Source organism: Mustela nivalis (genome assembly GCF_964662115.1).
Source record: "Mustela nivalis genome assembly, chromosome: 8".
NCBI lineage: Eukaryota > Metazoa > Chordata > Mammalia > Carnivora > Mustelidae > Mustela > Mustela nivalis.
In genome coordinates, this window is record NC_139027.1 from 87,667,719 (window position 1) to 87,680,302 (window position 12,584).

General features: G+C 35.3%; 1 protein-coding gene across 21 annotated transcripts in view; it reads left to right on the forward strand.

Moving 5' to 3' along the window:
- The window catches only part of CCDC138 (coiled-coil domain containing 138), a 136,194-nt gene that overhangs the window by 90,631 nt on the left and 32,979 nt on the right, over nt 1-12,584 (forward strand). For 16 of the 21 annotated variants that reach the window (XR_014315214.1, XM_082744241.1, XM_082744234.1 and 13 more), the window contains one exon: nt 2,125-2,301. Coding sequence is in view for 15 of the 21 variants with exons in the window: in XM_082744241.1 (XP_082600367.1) it covers nt 2,125-2,301 (177 nt within the window). In the remaining 6 variants the exon portion in view is untranslated. Of the gene's footprint in view, nt 1-2,124; nt 2,302-3,043; nt 3,197-3,761; nt 3,917-12,584 lie in introns of all 21 variants that reach the window. The other 5 variants (XR_014315210.1, XR_014315213.1, XR_014315211.1 and 2 more) reach the window with 3 other exon arrangements.

Genomic DNA, 12,584 nt, shown 5'->3' on the forward strand with positions numbered 1-12,584 from the left:
TTAACCTAAATACACATTTATTTGCAGTGTTTTGTTTTATTTAATTACCAAAATTAAATACAATAATGGCAGTGTTCTTTGAACTAAATTCTACCAAAAGTAAGAGTAGTGAAGGAATAGATTTAGATTTCAAATAGATTTATTGGAAGGAATAGAAAGAACTGATTGAGGTACAGATTTTAATTTCTCAAAATTATTTCATATGTATTTTAATATATATTTATGTATTTCAGTTCTCTCCTAGGTATTATACACAGATTATCCTCAGCTTTTCATTCTTTTTTTTTTTTTTTTAAGATTTTATTTATTTATTTGACGCAGAGAGAGAGAGAGAGATCACAAGTAGGCAGAGAAGCAGGCTTCCCGCTGAGCAGAGATCCTGATGTGGGGCTGGATCCCAGGACCCTGAGATCATTACCTGAGCTGAAGGCAGAGGCTTAACCCACTGAGCCACCCAAGTACCCCCAGCTTCTCATTCTTAGTAATTAAGCTTTTAAATCACTTCTTTAGTTTATGTAAACTAAAACAGCAAAGATGAAATGCAACACATCAGCCAGAAGATAGTAAATTTTAATGGGGGGTAGTTCTGTCATATTTTCAATGTATTTTAAAGTATCCTCGAGCCTTATTTAACCAGAAATCATCAGTAGAAAAATTAACTCACTAGTGTTTAAACAGCACAGTTTTTTTTTTTTTTTTAAATTCCTTTCAATAGTATATTGAAAGAGTTTAGGAAACTGGAATATTCTTGTACAATTAAAAGCACAATGTAAAATTGTTTTAAGAGTACTGATTTGGGTTGTTTGGTGTATTGAAGTATAACGATATAAGTATCTTAATATCTTGTTTGCATTGATTGTCGTTAAATTGGTGCTACTCAGTCCTGGCTCTACAGGTTTCCCAATCATCTGTGGAACGTCTTTACGAAAGTTCCAGGCAAAGATGCGGAGAAAAGGGAGTCTTCATGCACTATTGGTGGGAATGTAAATTGGTATAGCCACTATGCAAAACAGGATGGAGGTTCCTCCAAAAATTAAAAATAGAACTACCATATGGCAAAAAAAGAAAGAAAGGTCCAGGGTTTCTTTTAAAAAAAAAAATACACACACACACACACACACCACATTTTATTCATCCATTCGTCCATCAATATATACTTAACAGATGTATGTTTCCATGTCTTGGCTAATAAGGTAAACTATGGAAATGAAAATGGAACCACTATAGAAAACAGTATGAAGTTCAACAAAATTTAAAAATAAAACTATTAGATGATCCAGCAATTCCACTTCAGGGTATTATCCAAAAGAACCTAAAATAATAACTCAAAAAAGTTCAGGGATTCTGATCTAGTGGGTGCCATCATAACATTGGCCTTGGCAAAACCATGCTGTGCTAATGGCAGATAAATAACACACCAGAGCACATCTAGTCCTCTCGAGTTGTTTTTGAATGCTGTTTGATCTTTATTAAGAGACAGAAATCCTCAAAAGTTCGTGTAAAGTTACATTTTGAAATAAGTAAACACTGAGCAGCAACAAAAAAATATCTCAAATGCTGGGTAAAAGTAAAAACACTTTTGAAAGCATCTGGTGGTTATCAAATATGAAAAAATAAGCATCACTGTGGTCTTTACTATTAAAATCAACTGTTTTCTTGTAATAAAAACAATTTATTGTTATTTTGATGTTAAAATATGAATGAAATTTATACCCCATCATAGTATAATTTCTTGTTTCAAGCATTTGGGTGCTTTTTTTTTTTTAGATTTTATTTATTCTATTTATTTATTTATAGATTTTATTTATTTATTTGAGAGGGAGCACAAGCAGGGGGAGTGGGAGAGAGAGAAGCAGGCTTCCCATTGAGCAGGGAACCCCACATGGGGTTTCATGACTTGAACCAAAGGCAGACGCTTAACAACTGAGCCACCCAGGCACCCCTCAAGCATTTGAGTTCTAACAGATTGTAAATTTAGCCAGTGATCTCTGGTCATTTAATTTTTGTTTCCCTTTTAAATTTAAGTGATGGTATTTTCTTTCTTTCTTTCTTTCTATTGTTTTTGATTACCAGCTACAGTAATGATAATAATAATGACAGTTGATTTTATATACTGTTTTTTAGCTGACTACCTGGCTCAGGCATTTGATTCTCTCTGTTTGGACTTGAAGACAGATGAAGGAAAAGTCTTGTTTTTGGAATATCAAGCTGTTCCAGTAATACTAAATCATCTACGAATATCCAGCAAAGGACTACTTTCTAACGTCATTGATAGTTTGCTTCAGATGACAGTGGAATCTAGTAAGTTTTAAAGTTTTTAGATAAACAAAGAAATGACAGTCAATGATTTTGTGTTCTGAATGTATAACTATGTATCAGATATATTGTATTTTATAATAGAAATGGTTAAGGAGTATTTTTGACAGTTGTATAATTGTTATTAATAACATCTCTTAAAGTTATATGTCTAAATTTCCATTAACATTGCACAATTTCCAGTACTCACCTCATCTCATCTCAGTTATGTGCATATACTCTACATTGTTATTCATGTTTTCAAGCTTCCTTGTCTGTTCTTCCCTGTCTCATCATTCTGACAGATCTAATCCTGTATTCCATGCTTACTTAGAAGGAGATGTTCAAGTGTGTCCCCATCTAACGGGAGAATATGACAAAGCCATATTCCTGTTTCTTCTTCAACCTTACTGTTTTGTTGGAGGGTTGTGGTGGGGTGGGAGGAGCACTCAGGTGTATATGTGGCTCCTTTTTTTTCATGCATATTTGTAATATTTTGCTGTATGTGGCTTTATTTTTTCTTTTTGGCTTTTATATTGCTGTAGTAAGTTCTTTTAACTTACTATTGATGGTTCCTAATTTAGCCCAGATATGTATGGGGATGTTGAACATAAATATTTTCATTTGCTTTGGTTGGTATTGCTCTTGAACCTTAAGTAACCCCGTGACTTATAAGCAAACATTTTGCCTCACTAATTCTTTTTCACTTGTAACTTTTCCTCTTCCCTATTCTCCCTTCCTTCTACAGCTCTTCTAAAATGAAATGTGTATGCCTTCCAGAAGGTGGAAACTAAAATTGGAAAGTCATTGCTCATTGTGGTAGTAAGCAGTCTGTGGTACTTGGTGCTTGTGGGTGAATCCCTAACAGCTGGGTGTAAAGCATAGTTCTACTTCTTACTAGGTACCTTCAGCATATGACTTCACATTTTTAATTTATTTTATATACTTTCTCATTTTTCTTTTACAACATCCTTATGAGGGTTGAAAAACTGAGGCCTAGAAAAGTCAGGTAACTTGTCCATGGCTTCCATAGTTAGGTGGAGGTAGGACTTAGATTAGAAAAAAATGTTTCTGATTCTAGGTGTAACAAGATACATTCTACCGTTGCACTGTAATTAGGTTTTCTAGAAGCTTTTTTCCTGCCCCCAAATGTCAAATTTTCTCTGACATATTTTATTAATATTTTCTCTGACATATTTTATTAATATTTTTAGCCATTTGCAAATGCTAAGATTTTACACTTATAGTTGGGGATATAACTACCTAGTTAAATAATCTTGGGGTTTTATATCTTAACTTACTAATATATGCTATAGAGCAAAAAAGTGAAAAATTAGAAAACTGAGACACAGACACCCAAGATTACTTGTTTAAAGTGGGTAGACTTAAAATCAAGTTTCATAGGATTTTTCTTTCTTTTTAAATTTTTTATTATTTTTTAAAGATTTTATTTATCTATTTTTCAGAGAGAGAGAGAGTGCACACACAAGCAGGGTGAGTGTCAAGCAGAGGGAGATGCTGGCTCCCTCCTGAGCAAGGAGCCTGATTCAGGACTTGATCCCAGGACACTGGGATCATGAACTGAGCCAAAGACAGATGCTTAACTAACTGAGCCACCCAGGTGCTCCTCTTTCTTTCTTTTTAAAGACTTATCTATTTATTAGAGAGGGAGAGAGAGAGTGTGTTTGGGGATGGGGGAGGGAGAAAGAGAATCTCAAGCAGACTCCCTTGCTTAGTATGGAGCCCCACATGGGCCCAACACAGGGCTCGGTCTCACAACCCTGAGATCATGACCTGAGTGGAAATCAGGAGTTGGAGACTTAACTGACTGAAACACCCAGGATTTTTCTCAATGAGGAAAACAAAAATTTAACAGATGCAAATGTCTATTCATTAGAAACAAATCTGTCTGAATATTCCTGACGGAGGTGAAATCTTGTAGCCAAAGGAAAACGAAATATAATTTTATGAAATAGTGGACCTACTTGGCTGAAATGACTTTGTGGCACCATAACATTCACATATGGGGAAATAGTAGTAAAGTCAGCAGATGTTCAGTTCATTCACATGTGTTTACCTTGTTCAGATTATGCTCAAATCCAAGGTTATCTTTTCTTGTTCAAATTGAATAAATAAAGCAGTTTCTAATGTGGATTCCTAGAAAGCCGTATCATTTTTAGTGATGGAAAACTTTTGGAAGATTAGAAATGGGTGAATCTTTGATAATTTCTGACTGAAGTATATTTATTTGCTTAATATATTTTTCTTTCTTTTTTTTTTTTTTTAAAGAGTTTATTTATCTGACAGGCAGGTCACAACTAGGCAAAGAGCCACACAGAGAGAGAGAGAAGGAAGCACAGGCTTCCTGTTCAGAGAGCCCAATGCGGGGCTCGATCCCAGGACCATGAAATCATGACCTAAGCCAAAGGCAGAGGCTTAACCCACTCAGCCACCCAGGCACCCATATTTTTCTATTTTTAATATAAACCCATTAGGTACTGGAATATAAACCCATTAGGTACTGGGTTTATATTAACCAAAGAACTGTATTGAAGGGGTTAAACGAATAATAGATTAAAATGCAGCAAATACTTATCTAGCTATTTGTTTTATGTTCTGTTTTTTCTAGATTTGAGATGAGAAACTCATTTCACCATTTTTATAATTTACACATGCTTATTTATTTATTTATTTAAAGTTCAGAGGAAAAAGTTGTGGGAAGAGAAATCTTGATGGAATGGATTTGCAGGAGTGCCTGGGTGGCTCAGTGTGTTGAGCATCTGCTTTTGGCTCAGATCATGATTTCAGGGTCTTGGGATCAAGTCTGCATTGGGTTCCCTGCCCAGCAGGAAGCCTGCCTCTCCCTCTCCCACTCCCCCTGCTTGTGTTCCTTCTCTCTTTGTGTCTCTCTCTGTCAAATAAACAAATCTTTTTTTTTTTTTTTAAGATTTTATATATTTATTTGACAGAAATCACAGGTAGGCAGAGAGGTGGGCAGGGGAGGACAGGAGGCAGGCTCTCCGCTGAGCAGACAACCTGATGCGGGGCTCGATCCCAGGACCCTGAGATCATGACCTGAGCTGAAGGCAGAGGCTTAACCCACTGAGCTACCAGGTGTCCCTAAGTAAACAAAATCTTAAAAAAAATAAGAATTGATTTGCAGATGGCTTATGTCACACAATTAATGGGTCTTGGTGGCCAGCTATGCATGAGGTGGCATGTTTCAAGCATTGTGTTTGCAGTGGTTTGCTGAGCCTTGGGGCTTCCTCCAATGTCCATTCAGTGCTTTGGAGCAGGAGGCTGGAGGAAGGTGTCAGTGGGCCAGGCTCTTGCCCAGGAGTACTCAAAGTGCTTACTGGTCTCTAACACAAGTCAGTACAGAAACAGTGTTTAAAACTTGTGTAGTAGTTGTCAAATTACTAATTTTATCAAGGTCAATAATAATTTTAAAAATTTGGGCTTTTATGTTTTATTTAATTTCTAGTGTTTTTTAAATGGTATTGTAAAACAAATTCTGAAGAGTTTATTTGAGCAAACAGTGATTCCAGAGGGATAGCACCAAATCTGAAAATAGGTAGGGGTGTTCTGCAGGTAGTGCCAGAGGTTTCTATAGAAAAGATAGGGATGCAGAGCAAAGAAATTATTTAATTGGCTATAACACAAATGGTTGCCTTGTTGGGGGAAATATAGTTATTTGGCTGTTATGATAGATTTACTTGAGGTTCATGTTCTATAATGCAAAGAAATCTGGTTGGCATTGATGATTAGTTTTTCTTGAATTTTGTTTTCTTAGATTCAAGTGCACTGACTGCTTTAGAATTTGATTTGTTTATGTAGGGTACCCTGCCGAAGGTATGAGAGCCCTGCAGTCTAATAGCCTATTTGTTGACAGTATTTTGTTAAAGTCTTGCATTCTCTCTGCTGGATTGGAAATCGCAGACCAGTTCTTACTCACAGTAGTTTGAGGAGCAGTAGGGTACTCCATCTCCACTGGATACTTCATGTTAAGCTCTTATAGAGTGGTGGTTTTTCTCTTGTCCTGCTTGTGCTCTTCCCCCAGATTCATCTTTTCAGATATGAGAAATGATTTTAGCTGCATAGGTATTTACTGTTTTTTGAAAGCTGCTAAAATGTATTTCTTTATGATCTAGGTATATTTTACTTTAAAATGCATTTCTTTGAGTGTAAACTAAGATCTATACATTGATTTATCTCAATGTATATATCATGAGCATATTTTTTTTTTAGATTGAGGGTTTCTGGTAATACCTCTTTTGGGCATGAGTATATATCATATAATAACTTAGTAGTTTTGATTTTAGAAAATTATTTTGTGGTTTCTTTTTCTTTTTCCTGTCAGTGGTTAAAAGCTATTACTCACTTATCTGGGTTTAGCTGTGTAAGAACTTGAGTCTTATTTTATTTTTCAAAGAGTACTTTCCTTTTCTTGTCAGACTTAGTTTAAATAGGAGGACTTAAGTTTGTATTTGTATTATTTAGTTCATTCTGTTCTGCGGTCTAAAAACTGCCTGTCTAAGGTAATATGCTACCATTTAACACTTGAATGGCAACAATGTATTTGAGCACATTTTGAAGGCACTTTTTATTTGTATTATAAAAATAATAGAAATTTGGAAGGCTGAAAACTGGAAGGAAAGTCTTACTATCCGAAGATACGTACATTTACTTCATATGTACATTACTTTCTCTCTTTTAACCATGAATAATATTCATGATGTTGGGTATTTCTTTTCTTTTTCTTTGTTTAACAAGGTTGGATTCTAGTGTAGATTTAGTTGCATCAGTCTATGTTTATCTGCCTAAAATATCAAAATACAAGAAAATATTTGAGTATTTTGCAAAGAAATATACTTGAGTACTGTTTAAATTATGAATATGGGTAAAATGTATTATATATTATAATACAGTTATATATAGCAAAGAATTATCAAATACCTTATGCTACATGCATTAAATATGTTCTCTGGATCTTAAAGTTATTTGTGAATTTACTTGTATTTCTTAGTTTGGTGTCTTTTTCACTGGCAGTTGATTTTTCTTGATTTGAGCAGTATCACTTCTTCCCTTCCTGCTATTTAATTTATTCTCTCATTCTATTATGTTTTTATTATTAAGGAGATTAAAGCAAGGGTAATTTCAATGAAATGACAAATGCAATTTATTTTCAACAGTGTACCAACTTAGTATATACACACCCATGTTTCTTTTCTAGTCATGAATCCTACATACGTATAACCTGTTTTCTCAGTTAAAAGCTTTCAAATGAAAGAATGTTCTATAGGGAAACACAATGGGAAGATTTATTTTTAGTAATTGAAGCATATATAATAATATTTTTTTAAGTATAAGAAGTTGACACCCCTTTTAATTCTACCACCTTAATAAGACATAGTTTGCATATTGCCTGATAACATATATTTTTTACATAGTTGCGATCATAATATGCATACTTTGTTGTATAAGAAATGTGTATTCATTATAAAAAATTAGAAAATACAACTTTATTTTATTCAACAAATATCTGTCTATAGACGATGCACTTACCCTGGCACTCAGTGAGACACTAGGAGTACAGCAGAGTGCAAGATAATTAGGTCCCCTGTCAACATGAAGCTATGGTCTAGTTGACTTTTGTCAAATTATTGGTATAGTGAGGATGATAATAATACCAATATCATAGAATTATAAATGTGGTAAGAGAGTTAGCCATGCAGAGGTCTGGAAGACTGTTGTAGCGAGCAGGACCCACTAGAGCAAAAGTGTTAGGGCAGGTAAAATTGTTAGATACGGTATTTTCAAGACACACCAGGGAAGCCAGTGTAGCTGAAGCAGAGTGAGTGGTCAAAGTCGTAGAAGAATCAGAAAGTGGGGTCTGGCACTCACTCAGAAGGGCCTTGCTACCCAACAGTAAGACATGGGGACTTCTAGTCACTAAAATTCCTTGAGCTTTCCCTTTCTGTTCTGCTTTGTTGAATGTCATATTATGAGCTTTTTTTTTTTTTTTGCATATTTCTGCATAGCCCTTATTTTTAGTTGTTGCTTAATACTTAATATTTCATATATGCACATATGTTTATGTAATATTTATTATTACTATATATTTATGTAATATTTATTATTGTTACCATTTATTGAGACATTTCTTGTAGGAAGTGTGTATGAAACTTGATAAGAAAATCAATTCATTGGCCTTCCATCCCAGCATAAAAGAGCTTTCAAGTAGTTTGTGGTTAGCCCTTTGAGGGATATGGGGCACAGGGTACTAACCTAGCAATCCTTTGCATTACCTCTTGAAATCTACTTAAGAGTCATTTGATATGCACATGTAACTGTGCATTTGATAGTGGTCTCTGAATGCTGTCAAATTTATAGCATATTTTAAGTTGCATAATTGCTTTAATGATGCTTTCATTCCCTCATCTGATACTGTAACAGAGTCTTTTTTGCGATATAAGCCGGGCTTTTCTGGTGTAACACAAGATGATATGAACCCATTTTGGGTCAAGTTTTAGGTTTGTGTTATATAGCCTGTCTTGAAGAAACGTGCTTCAATATTTTTTGACAACAAAACAAACCATGGTGTATTTTAGAGAGTAAAATCTCACCTGCCAGTTAGTGTGAGAGAGAAAGCTGAGGAATCAAATAATTAAGTGTATAGATAATGAATATACTATTTTTTAAAAAATAAATCAGATAACATGATGCCCCCAGTTTTATTTTTGTTTTTCAACATTTCCTTAGCGATTCGGGGTCTCTTCTGATTCCATACAAATTTTAGGATTATTTGCTCCAGCTCTTTGAAAAATACCGGTGGAATTTTGATCGGAATGGCATTAAAAGTATAGATTGCTCTAGGCAGTATAGACATTTTAACAATGTTTATTCTTTTGATCCAAGAGCATGGAATGGTCTTCCATCTTTTTGTGTCTTTTTCAATTTCTTTCATGAGTGTTCTGTAGTTCCTCCAGTACAGATCCTTTACATCTTTGGTTAGGTTTATTTCCAGGTATCTGATGGTTCTTGTTGCTATAGTAAATGGAATCGATTCTCTAATTTCCCTTTCTGTATTTTCATTGTTGGTGTATAAGAAAGCCACTGATTTCTGCACATTGACTTTGTATCCTGCCACGTTACTGAATTGCTGTATGAATTCTAGTAGTTTGGGAGGTGGAGTCTTTTGGGTTTTCCATATAAAGAATCATGTCATCTGCAAAGAGAGAGAGTTTGACTTCTTCATTGCCAATTTGGATACCTTTTATTTCTCTTTGTTGTCTGATTGCTGTTGCTAGGACTTCTAATACTATGTTGAAGAAGAGTGGTGAGAGTGGGCATCCTTGTTGTGTTCCTGATCTCAGTGGGAAGGCTGCAAGCTTTTTCCCATTGAGGATGATATTTGCTGTGGGTCTTTCATAGATAGATTTTATGAAGTTCAGGAATGTTCCCTCTATCCCTATACTTTGAAGCGTTTTAATCAGGAACAGATACTGGATTTTGTCAAATGCTTTTCTGCCTCAATTGAGAGGACCATGGGGTTCTTCTCTCTTCTCTTATTGATTTGTTCTATCACATTGATTGATTTGCGAATGTTGAACCATCCTTGTAGCCCAGGGATGAATCCCACCTGGTCATGGTGGATAATCTTTTTAATGTGCTGTTGGATCCTGTTTGCTAGGATCTTGTTGAGAATCTTAGCATCCATATTCATCAGTGATATTGGTCTGAAATTCTCCTTTTTGGTAGGGTCTTTGCCTGGTTTGGGGATCAGGGTAAAATAAGAGTTCTCTGAATATTTAACACAAGGAAGGAATTTTTAAAATTGAGTATATTGTTTAAAAGATAACACATTCACATAGCTAATCGTTTCAAAGGTACAAAAGTGAATGAAGTTAAAAAAAAAAAAGTCTTCTTTCAGTCACTGTTTTCCCTTCCCTGGAGAAAGCAATTTCACTAGTTTTTTCTCATGTTCTTTTGTAGGTGTGCTATGTCTCTATACACATACACACATTCTTATTTTTTCATTTTTATCATAAGATTGTTAGCCTGCCATGTTATGAAAAATCGATCTTAGAGATCTTATATTGGTACATAAAGAGTTTCTTAAAAAATTTATTCATTTAAGATGACTGTTGATGGATATGTTAACCTTAAACAATAAAACTGCCAGGTACTCAACCAACAAAACTGGGTTTATTCAGTATAGCAGAGAATTGCCATCCAGGTCAAGCAAGCTACAGCAAAACCACAGACAAGACCAGAGAACAAAGGAGAGGAATGCTCTTTCATACAAAAGTGGTGGTGATGGTTGGGGGGTTGGGAGGGTAGATGGGTGGGAGGGCTGTTATAAACAGAAAGCCCATTGGAGTAAACTGGGAGTTGGAAGTATAGTGACTTTGCATTGGCAGGGTCACGACCATTTCTCATTGGCTGGACTTTTGATGTGGAAGGAGGAAAACTTTCTTCCTCCTGCTGGCTTAGTAAAGTAGTATCCATGTGCAAGGTGCATCACTTCCTGTTGGGTCTGCAATTGACCACAAGTGGTAGGCCATGAGCATCCCCCTGCTGGCCTTCTGACACCACTTTTTTTTAAAGATTTATTTATGCAATTTTATTTTATTTGTAAATTTATATTTTATTTAAATTCAGTTAATTAACATATAGTTTATTATTAGTTTCAGAGGTAGAGTTCAGTGATTCATCAGTTGTATATAACACCCAGTGCTCATTACATTCATGCCCTCCTTAATACCTATTTATTTTAGAGAGAGAGAATTGAGGAGAGAGAAAGAACAGCGAGAGGAGGGAAGGGAGAGGAAGAAGGAGAAAAGCAGACTCCCTGCTGAGCTTGGAGCCCTGCTTGGTGCCTGATCCCACCACCCTGAGATCACAACCCTAGCTGAAATCAAGAATTGAATACTCAACCAACTGAGCCATCCAGGCTCTCCTTCTTCTGACTCCATTCTAAATGAGATTTCCTTTTGTTAATTTTCACAGATATTTGGGTTGTTTCTAGTTTTTTGCTAAGGCAAACAATGCTTCTGTATACAAACTAACTCTCACAAAAGCAAATTTGCACATGTGGGAGGTTATTTGGTAGAATAGATACCTATAAGAAAGAATAGATACCTAGGAAGTGGAATTGTTGGATCAAAAGAAAATTTCTCAGATTGTGAGAATTATATGGAGAAAAAAGTAGGTAAATAACAAAAGGTAAAGAACACAGAGTTAAAGATTTACAAAATTAATTCTTTACCTTGTTTATGTGTTACAAAATTGTTTTTTCTGATAGCTCACAGTTCAGAGACTCAGGAATTGAGTTTAGTATAGACAGGTATGGTGATATGGGTAATTCAGGCAGGTAATTATGTTCCATACCCATTTCTGTATGTGACTACATCCTCCCTATCACGCTGCTCTTTGCTGTTCTTTTTCCCACTCCCCACTCCTAAATGTTGGTACTCAGTATACAGTATATTGAACAGGTAATGTTGCCCAGCTAAGACAGTAACACTGCTGACATGGAAACTTGGGCTGCCTGAGCTTCTTGCTGGTTTTTGCACAGCAGTCTAAGTACAGGAGGTGGTTCAGAGGCTTCCAGATACAATGTTTGGAGGTTGAAGACTGCCTGTGTAGACACCTTATTTGAAGTTTAATCGTGGACAGGTGAGAAGCATATTTTATTTTTAAAATCATTTTCAAAATGCCATTTACATATCAGTTTTAGTTTTTATTCATTTTCTTTGAAATAGTTTTTTTTTAATTGTGGTAAAAGACATACAACAAAATTTACCATGATAGCCAGTTTTTTAAGTGTACAGTTTATAGTGTTAAGTACATTCACATTGTTGTGCAGCCATCCATCTCCATCTATTTTCAGAATTGTTTCGTCTTCCTCAACTGATAATCTTTACCAGTTAAGCACTCTTCCCTCAATTAAGCACCTCTCCCCCCAGCTCTGGTCACCCACCATTTTACTTTCTGTCTGTATGAACTGGACTACTGTAGGTACCTCATGTAAATAGAGTCATACAGTATTCATCTCTTTGTGATTGACTTAATTTCACTTAAGCTTAATGTCCCCTTTGTGAGAATTTCCTTCCTTTTTAAAGGCTGAATTATATTCCATTGTATGATTACACTACATTTTGTTTATCAGTTTATCCATTGATGGTTCCACTTTTGGCTATTGTGAATAATGCTGCCATAAACATGGGTGTACAAAATATGTTTGAGCCCTTTTTAAATTTTTGGGGGGCTATCTTTAAAATAGT